This window comes from Apus apus, chromosome 2 (genome assembly GCF_020740795.1).
Source record: "Apus apus isolate bApuApu2 chromosome 2, bApuApu2.pri.cur, whole genome shotgun sequence".
NCBI classification, from domain to species: Eukaryota; Metazoa; Chordata; class Aves; order Apodiformes; family Apodidae; genus Apus; species Apus apus.
The window spans coordinates 147,450,069-147,476,181 of NC_067283.1; the positions used below are offsets into that span (position 1 = coordinate 147,450,069).

Consider the following 26,113-nt stretch of genomic DNA (forward strand, 5'->3'; position numbering starts at 1 on the left):
TCCTTCAGGATATGCAAATTATTTGGGTTGCTGAATTTTTCAGTTCCAGGCATCACAGAAAATGAAAAGTTGACCACATTTCTTTCTACAGCACCCATATACAATGGGAGAGGTGTATTCCCACTTCTTACAGAAACAGAGCACAGAGTAATTAACTGACTTGCTAAAGTAGGACACTGAATCTAAGTTTTCACATGTTCTAGGATGACAATTTTCCTATGCCCTCAAGTTTCATCTTTCCATTACTTCTTTGTGTAATCTGAAATTAAGTGTAAAGCACAGCTTTTGAAAAACAGAACTGATTCAACAACTAGATTTTTAATTAATTTATGGAAAAAAATCAGCTTTGGATTTCCTCCAGCTAAAAAGGAACAGCCTAGAATTCAGAAGGGGTTAAAATGACAAAATAACCTACATTTACTGACTTATATTGCATGTCTTGTCAATGCAAAACTTCTCAAACTCAAGTCCATAATAACTTGATTGACAGCGTATTCAAAAAGCACTGACAGTTTTTATATAGGCCTGAGAACTAGCTTCCCCCCCAAAAAAAAAAAATCTCTAAGAATAAAAAAAGGTTGAAGAGGATGTCTAATTTCCACTTATTTCCAAATATCAGAATTTTTTGTGTTATTTGCTACAAAGTCCTATCAGTAATTCATGCTTACCTTATCATCTAAGTCATCATCACTTTCATCAATTTCTTCCTGCCGAAGATTCCATTCGTACTCTACATGGACATGTGGGTTTAGCTTTCCTGCCTTGGCTTGAGAAAGCTGAAATAAATAACTCTTGTTAAAAGACTTGCTGCTCCTTTGGTGTCCACAAAGTTAGTTTTGTAACAACAATCAATAAACTGAAATATTTAGAGGTTTAAAACTTTTCCAGACATTAAAAAGAAATTATTTTGGGGCAACGACACAAACATTTTTCATTTATTTGAAGTAATGAAAAACAAATAAAAGGCAAAAAGGGGAGAAGCTGCCATGTTAGACAAGTATTTAAAAAGATGACATGAAGAGAAGATACATGCACAGAAGCAGAATGCATCTGTAGCCCTCCTTTCCAAAAAGGAATGGCAAAACCTATTTATAAATTCTGGTACATACAACTACCACCACTCCAAATTCACAATCCTTGTGTTGGAATAAATATAAAAGTTATTTATCCTTTATTGAAATATTTTCCTCCTTCTCATTGGATAAGGCCGATGCATATTTGGCATAAAATTCCTCTACTCTGCCACCCCAATTAAATATAGAATGATTTGGAAGGGACATTTAAGATTATCTAGTTGCGTCCTCACTGCATGGGCAGGGACACCTCCCACTAGATCAGGTTGCTCAGAGCCCCATGCAGCCTGGCCTTGAACACTTCCAGGGATGGGGCCTCCATAACTTCCCTGGGCATCCTGTTCCAGTGTCTCACCACTTTCACAGTCAAAAATTTCTTCCTAATGTCTAACCTAAATCTATGCTCTTCCAGCTTGAAACTGTTCCCCCTCATCCTATCACTGCAGGCCATTGTATAAGTCCCTCCCCAGCTTTTCTGTAGCCCCTTCAGGTACTGGAAGGATGCTGCAAGGTCTCTTCAGAACCTTCTCCTTTCCAGGCTGAACAGCCCCAACTCTCTCAGCCTGCCTTCATAGGAAAGGTGCTCCAGCCCTCAGATCATCTTCACGGCCCTTCTCTGGACTTGCTCCAACAGCTCCATGCCCACCTTTTGTTGGGGGCTCCAGAGCTGTACACAGCACTCCAGGTGGGGTCTCAAGGGAGTGGAATAGAGGGGCAGAATCACCTCCCTTGATCTGCTGGCCACGCTTCTTTTGATGCAGCCCAGGACACAGTTGGCTTTCTAGGCTGGAACTGTACGTTACCAGCTTATTTATTCACATTCTTTAAGAATCTACTACTTCAACAACCAGTAAAAAGAACTATTTCAATTCATGGTTACTCTGAAGCAAAAAATTATCATTTTCAGTGCTCAGGTTTTCCATCATTTATTCCTTCAGATCCTTTGAAATGTAGTCTACTTAGCACTAGTTGAATCAGGAGAGCCTTTAACCATCTTCCCCCAGAAAAATCTGGAACAACTCTTAACCTTATTTCACTGCCACTTTTAAGAAAAGCACAGGAATAATTTTCTTCTTCAGAAAAGAAAACAAGAAAAAAGGCATAAATGCTCTACCACAGTGAACTGAAAAAAACAGGGAGGCATTAGCAGAATCTCAATCTCAATCATTGAAATTATTAACAGCTAGATAAGCTCAGTGATAACATCCACCTCTTTTTGTTTGTTCTACAATACAATCTGTTGGTCCACATTCATGGCAGATGTTACTTTATTAAATATATATTGCAAAGAAAAAAACAATCCATACCAATGGTGTTGTACAGATGATCTGTTTTCCAGCTGACAGAATACTCACAGCACTGGAAACAGTACTTACACAGCAGACACAGGAGTAACTGAGAAGTCAGTGAGAGTACCCCCTATCAGCCATAACAAAATGTTGACTTACATCCCCAGAAATATGGACTATTGTAATAATTTCTGAAGGACAAGCTCTGTTGCAATAATTAATTAATACATGACAAGAACTTTAAATTGTCAGTGGAAAGGTACTGAAATTACCAGCTGCAAAGAAGCAGGTATCTTTCTTGGATTAATAGAATGAGGCAAAGAAGTTCCAAGAAAGAGAATCAAGCACCAGGTGACAACTGGTTTGTAAATTCTTCTGATTCTGTCTTGAATGTGAAACTGCCACTGAGACTTTTTATTCCCTTGATAGCACTTGAATTCACTTGCCTACTAAATGCACGGTGAGAGGTGCCTTAGAGGGCTAAGAACCAACAAGATAGTTGGTCTCATGTAGAATCCTCATTCCTGCCTCACTGCTTCAGAAAAGGACCTGGGAAAATCCTTTAACACCTCCATTTCTTGATCTCCAATAATGTTCTTGAGTGGTGCCTTGTTAACATCACTTACACATTCTTAAAATCCTGGAAAGTTTATACTCTGCTCATGTTCAGAAGAGGGACAAAATATCACAAAACCAGTTGTTTTACATTTTTTGATAGCCTGACTTCCAGACATGTAATTTTGTCTTATTTCTCCTTTAAGAAGGTTTAATTTCAAGTTGTTTCAATTATTCTAAGATTACTTTCACCACCTCTGAAGTATCTCTCCTGTTACATAAACTAGGAAAAGTCAAACAATGATCCAGACCTAAAAGGTCTTCTCAGATTTGGTATTTCAGGGGTTGCTTTGTACTCCTGATAGAAAAGTCTCTAAGCAGAACTTTATAGGTGGTGAAGCCCAAATATCCTAGAATGATGCATTGATTGGTATTCAAATACCTGACCCTCCAGTATGTAAAGTCTTCAGGTATGCTGGTTAAAATAACTAAGTACTTCTAATAGAAGTAAGACCTTTTACTAAACCGTTACAAAGAAATGAACTACTGTGTTCTGAAGTCAGAAAATATGCATCTTTAGTAAGGCCTTCTGATCAGCATACACCTAGCTGGCAAGCAATACCAAGTTTGAGATACAGTGGTAATGATAACACAAGTAGATGACATCTTTAAAGCAATAAACATCTTTCCCCTGCCCTTCCCCTGTCCCCCAGTCCTTACCAGTTCCTCACACTGAACAGCTTTCACTCTTTTTGCTGTGTCCAGAGGTGTCTCTCCAGCTTGGTTTACTACAAAATTAGCAATAAAAAAAGAAAAAAAGAGAGCCATTCTTTGAGATGTCAAAAGAATCAATTCATTAAGTTTCACTATTCTTACCAGAGTAACTTCTAAAAGTGATCAAAAATGTCTATTTACTCTATAGCAGCTGCAGCTCTTTAAGATTCCACTCTAAAAGCTCAAGCCTTTCATGTATCATCAGGTTCTTTCTGAACAGCAGCATCTGCTGGGACAGATCCCAAATCCCTCCTAACCATCCTAGCAGAGAATATAAGGAAATTTAGTCATTTCAATCTCCAATCAACTCCTTTGCTAGTAAAACTCATATGTAAGTAACCAGGAAAAGCATGCAGACAGGGCAAGATAGCTTAAAAAAAGAGAAATATTCTAGGACTTAAAAAAAAAAAATAAGCAAATATTGATTCAAGCCTGGTTTACTTTGATTAGTACATAGTGGTTTGAAGCCTGAATTGGAAAACAAAAGTCCTATTCTGACATTTGAACAAAATAACTTTAAACCTTTCTAGCTATTTCAGCTTTATAAAGGCTATAGTATGTTTTACATTTTAAAATAATGCCTGATCAGAAAGGTCATATCTGAGCACTCTAGAAGGTCCTCTGGCACAACAACTTTCTAGATGCTTTCTAGACGCTAAGTAGCAAGTCTCAAGAAACAAAACCAACCCTTAAACCCCAAACTTATGTGGACAAACTTTAGGCAAAATTTATTCTTAAAAGTATAGCTGGAAATCCCATGGAGCTGGAAGATTATACATCATATCCAAATTGTAAAGCATTTCTGTGATTTGGAAATGAAAACTATCAAACTGAGGTCTCATGAGCAAATATGTCTATGTGTAATATTACATATAGAATGTCAGTCATGAATTCTAAGAAATACAACAGCATGTCTCGCATCTAGAAATACCTGTGAATTTGAAGAATTAAGAGCACGTGAAGAAGGAGGGCTCTATATGGCAAGATCTGAGATGGTTCAGGAGTTTTAATATGAAAAGGAATTAAAGGAATGGTAGTAGATGAGAATCACAGAATCACAGAATCCTAGGGGTTGGACGGGACCTCGAAATATCATCTAGTCCAACTCCCCTGCCAGAGCAGGATCACCCAGATCACATCACACAGGAACGTGTCCAGGTGGGTTTTGAATGTCTCCAGCGAAGGAGACTCCACAACCTCTCTGGGCAGCCTGTTCCAGGGCTCTGTCACTCTCACAATAAAGAAGTTTTTTTTTTCTGATGTTTACATGGAACCTCCTATGTTCCAGTTTGCGCCCACTGCCCCTTGTCCTATCACTGGTCATCACTGAAAAAAGCCTGGCTCTGTCCTCCTGACACTCGCCCTTCACGTATTTATAAACACTGATGAGGTCACCCCTCAGTCTCGTCCAAGCTAAAGAGACCCAGCTCCCTCAGCCTTTCCTCATAAGGGAGATGTTCCACTCCCTTAGCCATCTTTGTGGCTCTGCACTGGACTCTTTCAAGCAGTTCCCTGTCCTTCTTGAACTGAGGGGCCCAGAACTGGACACAATATTCCAGATGTGGCCTCACCAAGGCACAATAGAGGGGGAGGAGAACCTCCCTTCACCTACTAACCACAGGCTGAGAGAGTTTGGGCTGTTCAGCCTAGAGAAGAGAAGGCTCCAGGGATACCTTACAGCACCTTCTAGTACCTGAAGGGGTTACAGGAAAGCTAGGGAGGGGCTTGTCACCAGAGATGGCAGTGATAGGACAAGGGATAATGGTTTTAAACTGAAAGAGGGGAGATTTAGATCATCAGCAAGAAATTCTTCACCATGAGGGTACTAAGGCACTGGAACAGGTTGCCCAGGGAGGTTATTGATGGCCCTTCTCTGGAGGGGGTGTTCAAGGCCAGGTTGGATGAGGCTTTGTGCAGTCTGGTCTAGTGTGAGGTGTCCCTGCTCAAAGCAGGGAGATTGGAACCTGATGATCTTTAAGGCCCCTTCCAACCTCAACCATTCTATGATTCTATTAATATATAGTATTTCTTAACTGAAATTAACACACAGCTTAAGAGTCTACACAGATTACATGCTTCTAACCTTTTTTAATAAGCCTGATGTTTCAAGGCCTAAAGATGCACAGTTTCTATGTGAAAGAATTAAAAAAAAAAAAAAAGAGACCCCAAAAGGTAAGAGCACTCTGGCATTTTCCTATGAGAGAATTCAGTGGAAGGATCAATAAACACATTCAAGCTTGTTCAGATAGCCTTCCCATTTTCTTAATAGGGACATATCTGCTAAAAAAGGTCACACCAAATTCTTCGACTTATATATTGGAACATTTTCTAAGGATGTATGAAAAGGCCAAGAAAACCAGTTACTTCTGCCACTGAGCTATGCAACAGTTTAGCTTTTTTTTCCTGGTCAGTGGAGTAAAATTGTGAGGAAAGAGGAAGAAATAAAAGTTCATACTCTTCAGTTTGCACCAACTGTGAGAAAGCTTCTTTCCTATCTCAAGAACTGGCAGAATGCAAATATTTTATAGACATGCTGATGATACTTAGCTCCTGAGCCTGACAAGCTGGATTCATGGAATACCTTCCTAACTCGGAAAACAAAGCAGGAAAAGGAGAACATCTAGTATATGAGAGATTATCCTAAGTGTAAAAAAACAATTCACAGAAATTCTACTTTAATTAAAACTTTTGCTAAACCACAATGAAAAATGGACTGATTTTGGTACAAGAAGTGTTAGACCGCTCACACACATAGATGCAAAAAGGAGAAAGGCAGCTCAGAAAGCTAGTATCTTCCCTAATCAGCTACCATGGTGGGTGAAGAAACAGTGCTGACTGACATTAATATTAAAAGAAAAATTAACTGTTGTGTACACAGAGCTCACATACATCCAGAATGGAATTAACTACATTTACCACAGTGGGACATAAATACAAGTGGTTAAAAATAATAGAAAGAAATTTTAGGAAATCCTTATTTCTCATTTTTAAGTTATGAACTTACCTACATCAATAGTTGGCTTCCCCCTCAAAAGCAATTTCAAACACTCAGGCTTATTATACATACTGCAGTAGTGTAGAACTGTATTACCCAATGCCGTTTGCTTATCCAGGTTTCCACTAAATACAAAAGAAAAAAGAACCAAGAAAAGTATAGTATGCTGTCCTATTCATTTCAGATCTAACATCCCTATAAATAATAAATGCATAAATATTTCACGGGAAAAATACAAAGTGCAGGACAAAGATACATTTTAAATTAGACATTACTGTCAAAGACTATTAAGAATAGTTCTGAGCATTCTGGAAATTCCTGAGCTGTGCTTGAAAAGGACCGAGCACATAAAGATGTTCATTAAAAAAAGTGAAAGTCAAAGATTCAAGCCTAATCCTTTTTAAGGCCACAGCAGTTGTTTTCTTCCTGCCACTTTACTGGAGTTTATTTTTCAAATATGCCAAATTAGCTCAATAAAAAGTATCCGAAAAATCATTTTGATACAGTTAGAACAGGTTAATAAGCCCTAGGCATTCAAGGAACTCTGGAGAGGGTGGCTGTGAGGATGCACAGAAAAGCCATAAGAAAGAATGTAAGGATACAAACCAAGTTAGGGAAAGACAAGCTGTGCGAAGGGGTTCACAGGGCTCTTTAAAACTGTACTTCCTTCAGTTTTGAATTTTGAAAACAAGGTTTCTCAAAAAAGTTACTAACATATTTTGATTGATATAATACATTTATAAAACTGAAAAGAAAACTGCAGGAGATGACAACTTTTCTTCTATTCAGTCTATATCCATATTGAGCAGTAAGTGCAGAGCCCATATGTTTATAAAGATGCTCTTAAATTTTAGACCAAGATAGAAATACAGACAGCTGACAGAAACATATAAAAGATTCTAGTTGTCTGAAGAAACTATGAAGCTTCATAACTAAACAAAATAATTTTAAATAACCATCCAAAGTAACAAATCCCTTAATAATGCTCAAAGTAATAATTTGAACTTCTTAAGACATTTTAAAAATTATGATCTTGAAAAACTTGCAAAAAGTACTAGCTTAGTTTTAGTTAGTTTTATTTTTTACTTGAATGACACTCCTACAACAGTCAGCACTCCATTTAACATGAGGGAGTAGTGGAAGAATAAAGGTTAAGCAGAGGTTACACAGCTAATCTGCATAGCCCACGAGACAGTGTCAGAAATAGGGACCCCAAGTCTGTGTTACCTGAAGACCAAACTTCCTCTCTAACACTCCACACACACAACATTACACAAACTAGTTGAGGGGGGAAGCAAAAGAAAAAAAGTATTCACTGACTGCATTTCAATAGCAGGTATGACTCACTATGCTGAGGGAAAACAAACACCAAAAAACATCTTCAAGCCTTCCCCTGGCCAGCTCAAGCAAGTTGTATTGAGTCTTGTGTTTCCCCAGGCCTCCTCTCTCATCGCTCTGCAAAAACAACCATCTGACACAGCAAGTGACTGCTGCTGCCTGCACTTAACAGCATGCTATACAGGTGGGCTGGGCTTGATCTCATTTCATCATTACCTACATTGTGAAATACATAAAAAATAATCTTGTACCATTACACCCTTTAGGAAAAGGTTTTCAATCAGGTTTTTCACTTCAATGAACATATCTCTTGACAACAAAGAACAGCTCAGCCAATAAACTAGATGTTGAAAATTACTAGCCAAAACCATTATGCTCTTCAGTTTATTAACTATTAGAACACTTTTTCAAAGTCAATCCAGCTTCTATTCATAATCTTCTGAGAGAGATCCTTGTTTTCTACCCTAGAATTTCTTCGCATGTTCTTTGGAACCTTTACTCGTCATCTCTTCTTTGAACTGTTTGCTTGCATTGTTTCATTTTGTCTTGTGTTCTAAAATCAATGTTCTCTTTTGCTTTATGTAGTTTTTCCTTTCATCCTGTTTTTATATAACTGCTTTCTATGTTTTTAATCTACACTTCTTTCCCTCTATCTACACATTAGGAGCACAAAGGTCAACTCAAAGGTATTAAACTTTGCTCTTTTGAAACATATCTAAGGAGAACGATTGTAAGTGATAAATCAAACACTGTCCCAAGTACTGCAATGACAGCTTTGACCATCTTCATTTTTCATGCACAATTTAATGAAAATGAGCAACCCATACCAGTTTTGTACAAGGAAGTCAACCAGATGGAGAGAGGTTTGGTCAGCAGTCCGGACTGCTAAATGAAGTGCTGTTTCACCTGGCTCCTAAACACATGTAAAAAGAAATCAGATTTTTATGTCTTATTTCTGCAAAGCTTATTAGCATCAGATATACATATATTTGTCACTCACTCTTTTACAACAAGCCTTTCAACAGAAAAATATTATTAAGAAATTAGGATGCAAACAGTTATTGCCTTTCTGATCTCAAATAGATATCACATGCTTTCAAAGGAAATGGCATCACACTTTCTGAGATCATAGCTTTCTTGGAATCAGTCTTTCCTTTTTCTCCAGATGGACTGATCCAACAATCTTGAGGAGCCATGAACCATTTTGGCAACTAGAAACTAAAAGGCATCCTGTTAGTGTTAACACTAAGCGAGTTTAGAGTATTTGTTGCTTTATGACACTCTGGTGAGCACCAGGCACAGCCACAACATTATTTCCTACAAAACCAGAGGAAAAAATTCACAAAATAATAATCTTACATACAGTCAATCTCAAAGAATGGCTGAAGTTGGAAAGAACCTGTGAAGGTCACCAGGTCCAACACCCATCACCCAAAGCAGGGCCACCTACAGCTGGTTGTCCAGGACCATGTCCAGACAGCTTTTGAGTATTTCCAGAGATGAAGACTCCACAACCTTCCTCGACAACCTGTGCCAATAGCTCTGTCCTCCTCACAATAAAAAACAATGTTGCATGATGTCCAGAGGGAACCTTCTGTGCCTATCACCTCTGGTCCTGTCATTAGGCACCTCTGAAAAGACCATGGCTTTGTCTTCTTTGCACCCTCCCTTCAGGTATTTATACACACTGATAAGTTCCCCCTTTGTTTTCAGACTGAACAGTCTCTCAGAATTCCTCATGCGTCAGGAGTTCCAGACTATTCAACATCTTTGTGGCCCTTCACTGCCCTTTCTCCAGCATGTCCAAGTCCCTCTTGTACTGCAGAGCCCAGAACTGGACACAGCACTCCAGCTGTGGTCTCACCCATGCTCAGCAGAGGGGAAGGATCACGTCTCTTGACCTGCTGACAATCCTTTGTCTAGTGCAGCCTGGGATACTATTATCCTTCTTTGCCACAGGGCACACTGCTGGCTCATCTTCAACTTCATGTGCACCATAACCTTTCTCTGCTTGGCCTTTCTGTGCAAAGCTGCTTTCCAGCTGGGAATCAGGGCACAGGATTGTTCCTCCTCAAATACAGGCTTTCACCTTTTTGAACTTAAACTGAACCATACTTTATTTTTTTATACATAAACATAAGCATAAGCATTAATGCATTTGAATTAAAATAGAAATGCTGTTTAATTAAAAGTTGCATGAGACCTCAATCTAAAACCAGATTGCATTAATTCCTACTGATCATAAAGAGCTATAAAAAAAAAGCATATTACAGTAAATATATTTAAAATTAAAGTCACAACTTTTAATAAAGTATCTATTAAACATCAAAGAATTTACAGAATTTACAGAAAATAAATGTCTTACCTGCAGAATACATCTCAATTGGTGTTCATACCTTTCTAGGTATGACTGACTGTAATAGCTGAGAAATACTAGGGAGCTAATTATGTAGTAACTGCTATGGATGACAAATATAGAAAGTTTACCTCGTAGTTAGAGACTCTGCAATGTGTTTCCATTATAAGCAGTCTCTGATACCTCAAATGCTAAGACTGCAGTGAATTTATTCCCTCCACTCAACACAGACAAGCTGTCTATACTTTGCCAAGTTAACCAATTTCACAGAATTTCTTGAAAACACTCTTCAAGATCACTCCAAGTTGGTTACAAAAGTAATAGGAGAAAACATTGCTGACCAAGTGGTTATACAGCATCAATTATCTATTAAAAAATATATGTTGCTTTCGAGCAACATTTCTATGTGGATAATTGAGGTCAACTTAGATGGATTTTTCCAAAAAAACTGTTACTGACTTCAGAAGAAACATCAGGTATTCAGAACTTTATTTAAAAAAAAATAAAATCTCTCTTCCTGATTAAAGGAAATTGTACTTCTGTAAATGCTTCATCAGAAGCTGTGAAGACATTAGATTTGCTCTTTCCTCATATAAACAGAGACTTGTATACAGCCAGGAATCTGTTCCTTCAGCAACTACTTTAAAAGTAGATATGATACTGTCCGTGATATCAGATGACCCCGGGTTAACACATCAAGCCTGCTCTCTTTGGGCCTTTTCCTAAAATAAACACTCTGCAGAACACATGCTTTTCAACATACTATAGCTGACCCTAGAGCAGTGTAAGGTATTACTATTGCATTTTATACTCCTTCAGACCAACTGATGATAAGAGTTTTCCCCCACGGCAGGGATGCCACATTAAGGGAAGGAAGAAAAACCCCACCATTTTCATGTTATTTCTCTTGCTTGGGTATCTAAGGTAGCAGGCCTGAGCCCTAGACATTTTACAAACACACATTATTTAAAATACTCTGCTTTGTTTACCTGATAAGCTTACCTGTCCAGGCTCTAACAGTGGCTCCATTAGCTCTACCCCCTCTGCATAGACTTGAATTAGTGCAAGTAAATCCCTGGATTTGACAGCCTCAAGTAATTCATTCAGTTTAGCTGCTGCAGATGCACAAGTCTTCCTAGAGAACTTATGATCTACATATTTAGCAGTGATAAATTCTTTACGTGCAGTCCTGTGGGGTATGAAAATAGAGCTTGTTTTAGAAATTTTTAGAAAAATGGGTCAATGATTTAAATTTCAAATCACCTTGTCTCACTCAGGAGCTGTTAAGGGAACAGGAAAACTATCAGGATAAAACTGTGTTAGTTATTGTAATGCATGTCTGTCTTGAAAACAAGCCCAAAGTAAGGTACGTAGACAATCTTATTCCTGATTTTTTGTTACATATGAAAATTACTCTGACTCTGGGGAGTAAGACCAAAGAAAATACAAAGCTTGAAGTGTGCTTTCTCATGGAAACGTACCTGTTAAAAATATGATAAGCATGAAAATCATGCTAAAAATGGTAAAAATACTAAGTCAGCTAGGAAACAGCACAATGGGTTAAAAGGTGTTCTGTGGTAAATTCACATCTGCTATGCTCTCTGTGCAAGTCCTACACAGGGTGAAGGAAGAAAAAGCTCGTTGCCATCTCAAGACAGCACCTGCCTCTAGCATCATTCAATCCAGTTGTGTTTATCACTTGAGGGTGCACTTCAGAACTCAACATCAGGATTCAAAGTAATGAATCTTGAAACAAACAAAGTTTTCAACACTGAGCAGCTGAGGTAACTAAAATGTGATTTTATGACAAGAGACTGAACTTCTAAGGAACTCCACAGCTGGAATAAAACCCTCCATCTTCTGCCACATAAGCCTCCCCCCTCCCAACTTGGTTACTGTTTAAGACATTTTACATTAGACATATGTTCCACAGTAAACTTGAAGAATTTAGGGATTCAAAACTTACATATCACTTGACGGACTGGGTTTAGGTGAAGGACTAGGTAAATTCCCTTCCATAATATCATTAAAACTAGTATTTCCTACATTCTTGGCCAGCTGCAATAAGAGAAAAAATATATGAGGATGGATTTTTTGGGGGTTTAACAGCATCCTAAAACCCGAAGTATTAATATGCATTTTCCACACTATTTACAAAAGACAGAACACACAGGATTGCAAAACTAAAGCACAATGATTACATTTAAATATAAAGCAACTTAAAACTGTTTTCAAGTGTGAACCCTATCAACCTAGAACTTGTACAACAGGCTTCACAATCACAGCTAATTATTTGTATTGCAAGACAATCTGCCTCCAATATAAAACCAGAATGAGAAATGAGCAGCACGGACATTGAAACAGGGCTAGTACACTGATCAGAGAGTTACTCAGGGAAAAAACTCAGGCCTACTGGAAAGTCATTCACAGTAAAATTTTACTTAAATTAACAGTAACTTTGCACATAACTCATGATTTCAAGGAGAGTGCTACTGCTAAAGTTAAAACCTATACAGAAATCCAGAACTGTTGTCTATGTTCCCTCAGTTTTCCTGTCTAAAATTTCTATAACAAGTGTTTTCTTCCAGGGCAAACACAGCAGGGGAGATAAACCTGCTGTAACTGGCTTTTTTAATCTATTTGTATTTTTTTTCTTTCCCTATTTTTAGTAGTCTCATATAAACTTATTTTCACAACCTTAATGTTACAGGGTTTTTTCCATCACATTAAAAGAATCTTCCAACATTTTTATGTCAAAATTAGCAATGGAAATTGTCACTTGTCAAGTTATATTAGCTTTCATTTTTTTCATCACATGAGACTGTAGACTGTTTTGATTTAGGGTCCAGATCAGCTAATAACAGGCAGCATTTGGATGGCACTCATCAGAACAGATGTCAATATTTATCCTGGAAAACCTCAGGAAATTAACATAGGAAGTGACAAGTGGCCAAAAGCATCAATAATACACATCACTAAAAATGCTCCTGTAAGACACACACAAAAATATGAAGAATACATTCTGCAAAACCCCTATCCTGAAAAAAAAATAACCATAAATTAGACACCTGCATGTTTCCTATACGTAGGTCAACATTAGACTAAGAAAATAAATGCATTCTAAATTAAATAAACTTACCAAGAGTTCAGATGTTCCTAATTTGTCTAATTCCAAAGACTGGATTCGAGAAATATGGACACCCATTTCTCTGTGTATTCCAGAACACTCAATGCAAGTTAAAATGCCCAAATTAGTTGATAGCCACGTTGGATCTGTAGAATTGAAAACCAAAACATTTAATAAGATTCCAAGAAAAGTTTTCAATGGTGGTAAGAAATCCCAATGTATTCTGAAATGATTCCTCATTTAGTGTTTTAACAAATTAAAATAAATTAAGAATATTCCACATTTTTTCCCCAAACTATAGCACAAATTTAACCACAAATTGATACCAACAGAATGAAGTTTTTCAGATTTAGGGGAAGTCCCAAATGCACCGAGTTTAGACTTACAAATCCACAATGAATTACCATATTTGAATACATTTAGGATTTGTTTCTCATAGAAAGAAGGTAAGTTTCTTTGTTTCCTATTTTTAAAAGGGACAGATCTCTTAAATCCCACTGTTACAAATTTCTGAAGTTTTAATGTTTACTTCTTAAAATTTAAATAGTCTTTCATCATAAAAGACTCCATAGTATTTTCCAATATGTAAAATTGTGATATGTTGTAGAAAATTTAAGAAACAGTGGCTAGTCCAGCAAAAAACTGAAAACTGCTGTCATGGAGGAGATCTGCATGTAATATTCAATATCCTATACTATAAATGTTACATAAGAAGCAAGACCAGTTTTTAAGGAAAATAAAAGATTCCAGGCACATTTTGTATACATACATGTCTTGAAATTAATCTCTTCCTTGATCTTAAATAGTAAGTGATAAAGCATTATATCAATAGTTTTACAGCAGCAAGCTGCGGTGCAGGAGTGAAGCTTAGAACTTCACTATAAATTAAAGATGAATGAAAACTGCAATCTGAAGCTTCTGCAGCTCTACGTGATGGGAAATAACTGAATGAACCAATACCAGGATTTGATATCATTATATTCCACTTCGCATTTTTATCTAGGTATTTATTCGGATCAGTTCTGCATCAGGAAGCATCTTCAAGATACCCATTGTCTAGTCAGTTCCAAATTAGTATCTCCTTCTTCAAGTGTCTCTTTAGATCTGAAAGCTGTAACAGCTGTCAACTACCACATCGAGTCAGCAGTTCTAGGACAAGTTGACTCTTCTCCAGATCTAAGTGACATACAAATGACCTGTGACTTTGTACCTCTGAAGATACCATCTGATAGGATTCCAACTCTAGGTCTTATTTTTTTGCACAAGACTACTTATTCTGCCTCTGAGTATTTTGGATACTGCAATTCCAGTAGTCTCGTGTCAAGGTAAAACCTCAGAGTAAGATCCTGGCCAGGTCAACTTTTCCACAGTCAGTGTCTAAGCATTACTCACTTCTACTTAGTAGCATGCACAGGATCAGTGATGCCAAGCAACTTCCATTCAAGTGCAACAAGCATCTAGAGACAGTGCAACAAGAACAGTTCAAACTCCAGAGGGGCTTGAACTGCTGGAAGTAAGCACAGACAACACACAAAAATATTTTAGTGAATTAAACGAACTAATGTATGAAAGTCATATTTGTTCTTTTAAAAACAGGTGGAAGACTGATCAACACACCACTCAGAAAATTAGTTTGAGCTCTACGAACACTTCTTTAAAGAAATTACTTTGCTCCCAACAAGAAGTTGATGACATTAGCAAATTGAGATTACCTGGTGAGCCACAATCACAACAGACTTCATTTCCGGGTAATCTCTGTATGTCATCAATAATGGCTTTTGTCAGATCCTCTAAACTGTTTTCCCCTGTGCTCTGCTCTCCACGGAATGCCATATTTAATGCTTCTTCTTTGCTGTTAGTCAATACTGATATCCATCTAGCACAAGATAAAGACCTTAATGAAGATCTGCATTTGCAAACACAAATTAATCTATAAACTGTAGAAAGCTCACCAGGAACAAAATATTAGTGGGAATACAGGGAAGAACTGCATCGTGGGATAGAGCAAGTAGGGAGAAAATGAAAGTCAGAAAGGAAAGAACTGAGAAAAGGTAAGAGGTAAGTAAGAATGAGAAAAGACAATGTCTTAGTTTTAATGTCCCTTTAGTGAACCATTTTAAAGTCAAAGCAGCACAGTTCTCGATTTCCTCAAATAAGCAGAAGCTGTGGAAGAGAAAGGGTGCAATTAAGCTCCTGTAAATTTAACTGCTTTAAAAGTAGGTGCCTAAGATCTTCCTGAAGTCTATCCCACTATTAAAGGAGAAATTTATAACCCCTACTTTCTCCAGTGTGCAAAACTCTCTTCATAGAGGAGACAGCAAACACTTTTTTTATTGTACTGATGTCCAGTTGTCTTTCAAAATGCAGGTCTCAGTGCACTAATCAGATTCAGACTGCAATGTGCAAATTGATGAAAATTACCATGGTAACAAACAGGTTGAGGAAGAGAAGATGGCAGGAGAGTAACAATATTGATAGCCAACACAAAATGTTAAGAGCAACTGTTGACTGCATCAAATTAAGACCCTTAAATAATATTTCAGGCACTAGTTCCCCATCTCCCCAGCCACTCTGCAAGTTTTTGTTTGAACAATGTTTAATTAAAAATCTAACAAAGAAAACCTCTCAGGGGCTGCTGCCCTCCAGGTGGAAGTAAAGAGGGGAAAGCAGTTATACTAACAACAAGCACACTGCAGAGGCAATGTTGCCTAATTTAAAAACAGAGCAAGGTTAAAAAGATCATCCCAGATATAGTGATTTTAGATGTTTTTAGATTTCCTTCAAATACACCTTTTTCTACAGAGACAGATTTTATATTGGCAGTAAACTCAATCCATATGCTGTTTACAATATCACAATTAGCTGCAACTACCAGTCTTCTGAAAAGTGCTTAAAATGGCTACAGTCATCTAAACGAACTGATAGAACTTCAGATTGAAGCTTGTAATTTCCCACTGAAATAATGCAAAGATATAAGTTTAAAAGGATTTCAGAGGGTAACTCATATAATCTTGCAATACAGATTCAGAGCTGGAACTGGTATATGGGCATGGGATATAACATCCTTCTTCTTTTTTCATGTATATGGGCAGAGAACTTGCACTTAAAAGAAAATGCTTGCAAAAACTGAAAACCAATCTAAAAAACAGAAGAGAAACTGAAAGATTCAAAACCAAATTTGCTCCACATTTGACATGCTGAAAACAAATACATTGACATGAATGCATCCCTCTCTAGCTATGTCGTGCAGGAACCCACACTAGATGGCACTCTTCTGCAATTTTTCTGAAGAAATCAAATGCTATGGAAAAAAAAGAGGTGGCAGTGTCTCCTTTCAAATATTCTAATAATGTTCTGCTAAGCCCCAAGTAAAATAATCACTTGACTCAAGACAGGCAACATTTATTCTGACATTTTCTGACAATTTTTTTCAGGGTTAAAATTTGATTAGTTTGTTAAAAATGCAGAATTTGAATAAAACTCAACTATGCAGTAACAATTAAAGAATTATTAGATACAGTTAAAATAAACAGGACATGACTGAGCCAGCTGTTAGTTTGATACAGATTTCCATATTAGAGTTTCTAAACTGTAAGAGCAGTAATTTATTTTGGTTGCATTTCCTCAGCTAGAGGAACCCACTGGCCAAGGCTGCATGTCATTGGTGTCATCTGTGAGACACAGCAAGAGCCACCACCGAGTCAGCTCTTCCTAGACAACAGCAGCAAGGCTTATTTAACAAAAGTCCTGTAACAGACACTTTCTTAATGACTAATGTCATCATATCAGCCTTGAGTTGGTCCCCAGGCCTCCCTGGCAGGCAGTACACTCAAAAATAAGCAAGTCAAATCAGTAAATATTTTATATTAACACAATGTCAACAGTTTATAAAACCTGTCCTAGGACTGGTGTTCTTCCTCTTTTTCTTTATCAGCAGCCCCTTTTTTTTTTACTTTCCTTTTCCTTCCCCCCCCCCCCCCAATATATGTGCTTTATTTCATCAGCATCAAGCCAACAGTCAAAAAGCTTCTGTTAATACTTTGTAGCAGCCTTAAAATTATTTCAGAATTACTCAAGTCTCACAGAACTGCTTCCTATGTAGTACAGTAAGACAGGTTGTTCAACCTTCTGCTTCTCAGTCTCAACAGTTTCACATGGTCCTTTAAGGTATTTTGCTTGCTGGAGATTCCCAGCTTTGAAGATAAAACATTTGAATGAGGATAAACAAAAATCTGGCATCACAAGGAACTTCTGGATCCAATGAAGGCAACAGAAGTATTTGTTAACCTCAGGTGGACCAGACTCTCACATTCCCCTTATTTCTCTTCAGTATTTCTAAGCCAACTAAAGCACTCCCAAAATAACCAGACTTTTTTTTTTTTTTTAATGTATTTATTTTCAGTAAAAAATTATCTCTGTCTAGTCTGTCAATCCCTATTTCAACATCAATGTTTCCAGATAAATGCAAAATGAGAACACAAGCCTATGAATTTTCAAACTTTCAGAAACAACTGAACAACTTTACTGTGAAAGAAGCAACAGACAGTATCAAGACCTTCCAACTCAGTCTTCCTGAAGTAGAAAATGTCTGAAGACTGTTGCTAAACACTAGACTGAAGTCAAGAGTCTTCCTTCACAGCAAGGTTTCTGAATTTGTTTACTATCTAGGCTTTTCCTTAAGAAATTGATATATTCTTCACCTTCAAAAAGAGGATAGAAAACAACCAAAAGGTCATGACCATAATATGTTTGGCTTTATCAACAATTATCAACAAGTAGAAAGAGACTATTACTGTGTATGCTACAAAAAAAAAAAAATCTAGTTATTTTTTAGACATGATGTTACACGTATCTACTCACAAACTTTCCCCCACTGCACACACTGTATTTTATCTACTAGAGAAATTAATAATCCAGTGAGAACTCTAAAGGATATTCAAGCAGTAATTAAATGTCAACAGAGCTGGCTGGGTAGGAATCAAGAAATGCACTGGACTAAGGGAAATGTTTGAGAGGAAGCAGTAACAGATCAGTAACACAATGTAGGCTTCAGTGATTTGTGTTTTAAACTGTCTACTCTATTCATGTTCTTTTTAAGTAGCTTGAGGAGTTATTATGGGAACAGTTTAAAACAATCACTAGGACAATGTAGGCAAGGTCAGTTAGAGTATAAAGAAATGCATTTTGCTTTTTTCTCTATTTAGATGCAAGGCTGGATGGAAAGTGATTGGAAAGTATGTTTATGCATTTATTAATCAATTGGTGCATGAAGGAAAAAACAGAGGCAGCAATAAAAGCGAGTGGAAAAAATGCAAGAAGACAGAGAAGAAAAGGACAAGAGAGGGAAACATATACAAGAGGAAATTGGAACAAGACAATGACTAATTGAGGAGCTACATCACAGTTCCTGTAGAATCCTCTTAAATCAACAAGGCTGGAAGTCAAAGGGTGCAGTTTGCATGATGCCTTAGATAATAAAGCAATTTAGAACCTACTAGTGGCTGCACAAGAAAAACAAAACATTTGGTTATATTGTAGGTTTCATCAACATGTTACCAGTCACAAAACTTCATGAACTTCAATTAACTAAAGGTATTGTATAAATTTTCCTAAAGAAAATATAAAGTAAGTTTCTGTGTGCATCACACCCTTACTTGGGTCACTTAAGTAATTTACTGAAACAGAATACTCATCTCAGTAGCCTTAAAATACCTTTTTGTTGGTGGGTTACAGTGCCAATACTAGCAAAACACACTTAGCATCTATTAGCTTGTCTGAATGTATTCCAGCACTAGGATGCCACTAATGTCTCTTTAGCTAAATGAAAATTTTAAAACTTGAAACAACATAGAAATATTCCAGCACAACAGTCTCATTTTCTCAGCCACTGGACTTCAAAGTGATTAATCCCACTTCAGTGGCCATAGATGGTAACTATAGTTCTAACTGGAAGTAAAACCAGCCTGGACTAGAGTTATTGACTTGCCAAACAGAAAAAATTACTAATGTATTCTCCCCCCCTACCTTGCTCATGTGTTAAGATAAAAAAAAAATAAACCACCTTTTAAACAAAGAATTACAGTAAAAGCTAATTTATGGCAGAACACGAAAACTTCTGACTCATCAAGTGCACTACTGATGAACAACAGTATTTTCTTCACTAAGAAACTTACTGGAATGATTAAGTTCCGGAATGAATGCAGTAAGCATGACTAGCAAGTCAGTTTTGCATATTAAGAGCCCAAATAAAGCTGTGGAAAACTGAAAGGAAACAGCTGCATGACAAAGAACTCTTCAGCCTTCCCTTTTCATTCATGGCTTGCAACGTTGAACTGTCAATGCCACTGCCTCTCAGAACTACCAAGCAACTGAAGCACCCTACAAATATTCCCTGTACCTTTAAAATACACATGGAGCAGTATTAGTCTTCCCTTAGAATATGGACATGTAACAAAAGAGCACAACAGTCCTGAAGAATGAGGTAGCCTGGAAGGCTCAGACTTGCTGCTCTCTTCACTAATAACTTCATTCCCAGAACTGCCAAGTAATGAGCATTAGGTTGCCACATTCTGCACAGCACACGTCTGTTGACACTGAGAGCAACACTCAGGAGGACAAAGAGCGGTCTATGGTTCTCAGGACAAGAAGTAGTTCTGACGTAGCAGGAAGAAAGACTGTTTTAAAGGAAATAATCTGGTTTTAAACATGCATTAATGAAGCAAGTTACTGGATTCTGGAAACACACAAACCTCAGATCTGCTTCGCTGTTTATTTCTAGACCTATAGTAGAAAAGATGCATTAACTGCAATTTTTTTGTGTTTTTTTGGAGACCTTTTCTCTATTTCTTATTTTTAACTTAAGTGAAAAATAAGGATCATGAGAAAAACAAGTAACTGCAAAAGAGGGTTGACACAGAAGATTTAAGAATTTTAAAATATTTTATTTGAACCATAATAACCTGATCTACTAAATTATGCCAAGCAACTGCACATGGACCATGTGCTGGCAGGGTACACAACCTAAATGGGTTTTCAGTTGGTTGGGTTTTTGTTTTGTTTTTCATGTTACAAGGTTTTTAAAGAGCCCTGTAGTGTGACAATACAGTTGACAGTTACAGATTCACAACAGAAAAAAGACAGGCACCGTAGTGAGACAACTATTTCCACTATTACATGTGATTTTATACATCTCTAATGGTAAAAGTAACTTGAAAAATGTAAATATTCTTACGCCACGTATTCCTGTTCGTCCTCTGCTTGAAAGTGGTATGTTCTGTTATCTGAAATAAATAAATACATCTTTTCATTTGCTTATATATTTAAAAATACCAACATATTTGCTACTAAAATCCATTTGGCCTCTAAGAACAATTGCTCTTAACCAGGAACATTAATACTTTGCGTATAGCTACAGAAAACAGTTCCAAAAAAAACCACCACAAAACAACCCAGAGAAAGATGAAATTCTGAATTTTTATTTACATAAACTGTATATATTTCAAAAGTCCTATGTTAGAAACACTAAAGAAAAATAAGCATATGAATCATATTTTGCCTTTCTGAAGTAAAATCTGTAACATAAGCAGCAGAAAAGGGCAAAATCAATTTGTTCTTATTAGACATTTTTCCCTTCATTCAGGTCAAGATTCTTCTTTTTACCAAAGGATGAGATATGAACTGGATATTATCCCTCAAATTCAAAGGCTGCAGAGGCTGTCCTTGTAAAAATACAATGTTGGAACTGCTTCTTTTTTAATACTACATATGTAGGCTAAAAACAGTCAGTTGGCTCGTTGACTTAAGAATTCTTTTTAAAGTCAGACTGGATACAAACACCTGCTACAAAAGACCAAAATGGGAAGAAGGGAAATCAGAGGAACCTTAATGCTGAGACAAGTCACTATCCATTTTAGACAACCAATGTTCTTAAAGGAGGATTAAGAGAAACTGGGTTCTCCTTGCTTTCCTCAGTCCCCCAAACAGCACTCAAAAAGCAGAACTGACAGTAAAGGAATAACAAGATGAGGCCAAAAGTGTTTCCATTTACTACTGTAAGAAGTATCTTGTAGTGATGTTTTTGGAAATCTCACATAATGCAAGATGGGACTAAAGTTGCTACATACGTGATATTAGATCAAACGACTTCTTATCTTCAGCATTTGGCTTCACCTGGCAGGTCAATAAATTTAGCTTAGCTGGTTGCCTGTTGGACTAAAAAGAAAATTTATTTTACTTTAAAAATGTCTTGATTTAGGATTATTTTTCCTTTCTGGGGAATGTGCATGTATGATATTAATTGAAAACAAGGGCATGCTGACATGCACACCCTCAAAACACTTGAGACCAGCTGGACTTTGTCTGACTTGGTCTGTCAAAATAGACAGATTGCTAAATCTAAGCAAAATTAAGATCTTCATGGCAACTCTTCCTGACTATTTGAAAGGGATTAAGGGAATAAACCTTAATTTAGAATCTGGAAACACTGATGTTTCTTACTGTATTTAATAAACAATGGTAAAACTATTATGCAGTTTTTCATTACAGCATGCCCATATCCATAGGCAGATAACGTTAGAAATGGGATCATGTCCTTGAACAACAGTAACAGGAATTACTCTTCTTTGCAACAAGTTTGTGTCATACTGCCTCAAGACAGTTTTAGGACTGCCTCTACCATGATCATATTGTTGCTTCTTCAAGATTTAGCACTCCTTTGAGGATAACTCAGACATAGGCCTGATTCCTAGAACTTACTATTATCAAAACTTACCAAAGTTTCATATTTTTAGTTGAAAGCTCTCAAAATATTAACACATTCACTCCGTGTGAATGTGTTATCAATAACATGTGAAATCAATAATTTCAAGTCTACAAATTGTGTGCTTCCCAGATATACCCTGACAATCCTTATAAACAAAACCAGTTGAGGTATATTCATTGAAAAGTCTGTTCAATGCATTTGCCATTTTCTTACCAAAGTATTGATACATTTTTGTATTAAATCAGCTATCATAAGCCACAGCAGTGGGGGAAAATAGTGAAGAAAAATTGTAGAAGGCTGAAGAACAGTTTACTTACTTCATACAGGAAATTTTGAAATTAGTTTCAAACCAGCCTTTATTCACCTTTTCTCACTCTGATTAGTTAAATTATTTTCTATCTTTTACAAAATGAATGCATAGGCATTAAAATGTTTTAAATAGTTAACATCCTACGTAGGAATAAAACATCTGTAATATAGACACATCTATGCATGAGCTAGTTATTTGTCTTCTAGTATATTCAAGAGCCAGAATTAAGTTTGAAACAAACCATCTGACCCAATCTACCCAGATTCCTTTGACTACATTAACCAGCTCTCCAGTGGCTAAGAGAGGACTCCACAGGATCTTGCTCTGATGCTGACAGCTACACTATAGACACTTCAGTTCATTCAGATAAATCACATCCTATATCTCAGAGGAATAGTAAGAGCAGGTGTACTGCTCCATGCAACCTGGAGCACTGTTCCCACTAGTGGTCAGCAGGAGACAACTAGGAAAAATTTTAACACAGCAAGTATAACAATACTTCCATAAATCAGACTCCAGCTTCTGATAATGCATGGAACTTCAACAGTCAAAATCAGAAGTGGCATCTTTTTTGTAATACTAGATTAACACCAACAGATTCACTGGGAAAGGACAATGTTGCTGTAATAAAAAGTTATTTTTATAACTTACCGTTGCATGAGATATGGTAAGAATTCCATTCTTAACAGTGCACTTTCTTCTTTGCCATACTTTCCTTAACCTATAGAGGAACATCAACAACCACAAATTCAATAAGTAGACATGATTTCAAAACACATTAATCCCATTAACATTTTGAGAACAGCAATTTTACTAAATACCTCACCAAAAACAACTTGGGAATTTATGACAGGTCTTAATCACCTTTTAGAAACTGAAGGACAATAGCTTTCTTTTTAATATGATGATTTTTTAGGATTCCTTGTCATGCTTTTTATATTTATTATACTACATTCAGATCTGTGGAATTCCGCAGTACTTGTGGCATGTGCATTAGGAGAAAGTGCCTTAAGCACCCATAGTAGAAAACAATGAAAATCAGTGCATGAACATAATAATAGTTCTCATTGAGTATTATGTTCTCCAAGAACATACCCATCACTCTTCTTTAAAAGATAACCTTTCTTCTCACTGCCATATTCCTTATTTCCCTGAAGCTGATGCATACTATATCCTCCTTGCCTGCTCTGTGAATCCTAAAAAAGGAAAAAACCATTAACATTTCCTAACATGCGTAGTTAAGTCTTCCCAACCTTTAAGCCTATTTTACTTTATTTCTTTTCTCTACTGTAATTTCAAAATTAATAAATATTTTAAAAGAGAGAGAACTCCTAATATATGTTTTACATCCATAGGAGAGCTTGCTTTTACAACATGTGATCTTGAACTGACTGCACATTCAAAATTAAGTTACTTCACATAATCACAGAATGGTTTGGGCTGGAAAGGACCTCAAAAATCATCTAGTTCCAACCACCCTGCCATTGGCAGGGACACCTCCCACTAGTCTAGAATGCACAAGCCTCATCCAACTTGGCCTTGAATATCCCCAGGGAGGGGGCACCAGCAGCTTCCCTGGGCAACTTACTCCAGTGCCTTCATTAAGTGTTTGTAGTATAGTATGGATGCAAATATGCATCTCAAAACAATGACTTTTTAAAATAGATATTTAATATTGCATAATCTTACAAAGACTAAAAGGCTAAGATAAAATCTCAAAGAAAGCAACAGAATACAGCATGCATATATACAGAAATACACATATGTAGACGGACAAAAACAAATTCTAAAAATCACTATTTTTAAAAATCCAATTAAAAATGTGTATATAATTCATGAGTTTTAGTGAATGAAGTCAATTGAAATAACTTTTGGGCTGATCTAGTATAACAACTAAGTGAAATGGATTAACTTGTTATAAGTACATCAGAAAAAAAAAAAAGTCCCCAAAAGTTCATTAAAACATTGACTTACTCTCCTAGACTTCGATCACGAAAGGCAAAAGCAATAGAAAAAAGAGAAAGCAAATAATTTAAAACAAGAATTATTATTTTATTTTAAAAACATGTTCCTTGAACATAAATTTTATAGCCCCCACATCTGGTAAAACAATTTTTCCCCTTTCTAGCAACACTACCAGAAAGAAAGCAAGAATTACTTTTTTAGGCACACAGGTGCTTTTTCTCATCAAGTAACAAAACTTTGTAACAAAATTCTGTTCAACCTTGAACATATTACATTGGCTTCAAAAAGCAACTAAGATGACTGCAGGCTCAAATTTTACTAAATGTCTACCAATTACATTTAAATTGTCTAAACTGACAGCTAATTTGTATCCAACACCAAACTGGAGCTAATTCTGAATTTCCATTGAAAAAGATCAGACCCAAAGTTAACTTTAAATTTTTGCAAATCTATATAAAAAAGTATAACTAAGGACACATTGATATGGTTTTAAACATAGTTATGAAACAATAATCTGCAAAACATGTGACAAAATCCCACCATTCCAAAAGAATGCAAAGTTCAATTATGCCCTTGGCAATTACAGTTTCTCTTTCAGAGCACAGTTTCTTACAATTACCACAACCAAGACATACTGAAGATTACTGCCTTCTATTTTAATAAGGGTCCTTACAACCATTTTTAATTTTGTAACAAAGCTGTCTTAGGATTTCAGAGAGAAGTGCTTTGGTAACACTGGCAGTTGTGGTTGGATGTAGAATGAAGGCTGCTGCGTGAAATGAGTTGTCAGCAGCATTTACACCACCACCATAAGCAGCTAATTTCTTCTAAGTAAATTTTGAGCCCCTGTTGGAATTAGGGTCCTATTGGTATTAGCATAGGAAAGAAAGTAATGAGATATTAATTCCTTTTCCAAAGAGCATATCAGATGGAGAATTGAGGATAAAACTCAAAATGTAAAGAAACAGTTAACAGACACAAAACATGATTCTGAACACTAGCTATATTAAAATTAAAGTTGTTCAGTTACATTTGTACCAATAACTCATTTACAAAAATAGGGAATAAAAGACTATATTAAAGGCCTGTTTTGCTTTAAAACGTAAAGTTCTTAACAGATAAGCATTTTTCAACATATAAATAAATGCTTTACACAATTAGAATTACACTAGTATCCCTTAAAATATAATTCCCTGAAGCTTTAAATCACAGATGTTTTACAAAATCAGATAATTCTTGTGCAAAGTAATAGAAATTGCCATAACTGGATACCAAGAGGGTACACAGCAGCAGCAAGGGCCACTGCATGTAACAGGACCACAGTAAGTTGTACTTCTTATAGAGAAGCAATGGCACCCGCACTTCTGCACAACCCCAGATTCAAGAATTGCCAGGATGTGCTTTTCCAAGAACCAGGTAAAGTTCACAGTAATAATTTTTTCACCAATGGAAGGACACGTATGCCAGCAAGATGTGTAAGAACATTACAGACGTCCATAATGTTAAAGAAACACCTTGAACACAAGCAACAGTAAAACATGAGTTGCATTATGAGACCATGGGAGTGCAG

General features: G+C 36.6%; 1 protein-coding gene across 5 annotated transcripts in view; it reads right to left on the minus strand.

The window, feature by feature from the left end:
• The window catches only part of ASAP1 (ArfGAP with SH3 domain, ankyrin repeat and PH domain 1), a 156,174-nt gene that overhangs the window by 25,684 nt on the left and 104,377 nt on the right, over positions 1–26,113 (minus strand). For 3 of the 5 annotated variants that reach the window (XM_051611199.1, XM_051611202.1, XM_051611201.1), the window contains 13 exons: positions 24,553–24,561; positions 23,674–23,774; positions 23,230–23,299; positions 21,631–21,718; positions 20,739–20,787; positions 15,220–15,383; positions 13,520–13,653; positions 12,347–12,438; positions 11,383–11,569; positions 8,852–8,937; positions 6,696–6,811; positions 3,638–3,705; positions 669–776 (listed from right to left, as the gene is read on the minus strand). In XM_051611199.1, the coding sequence (XP_051467159.1) occupies positions 669–776; positions 3,638–3,705; positions 6,696–6,811; positions 8,852–8,937; positions 11,383–11,569; positions 12,347–12,438; positions 13,520–13,653; positions 15,220–15,383; positions 20,739–20,787; positions 21,631–21,718; positions 23,230–23,299; positions 23,674–23,774; positions 24,553–24,561 (1,272 nt within the window). The remainder of the gene's footprint in view (positions 1–668; positions 777–3,637; positions 3,706–6,695; positions 6,812–8,851; positions 8,938–11,382; positions 11,570–12,346; positions 12,439–13,519; positions 13,654–15,219; positions 15,384–20,738; positions 20,788–21,630; positions 21,719–23,229; positions 23,300–23,673; positions 23,775–24,552; positions 24,562–26,113) is intronic. The other 2 variants (XM_051611203.1, XM_051611200.1) reach the window with 1 other exon arrangement.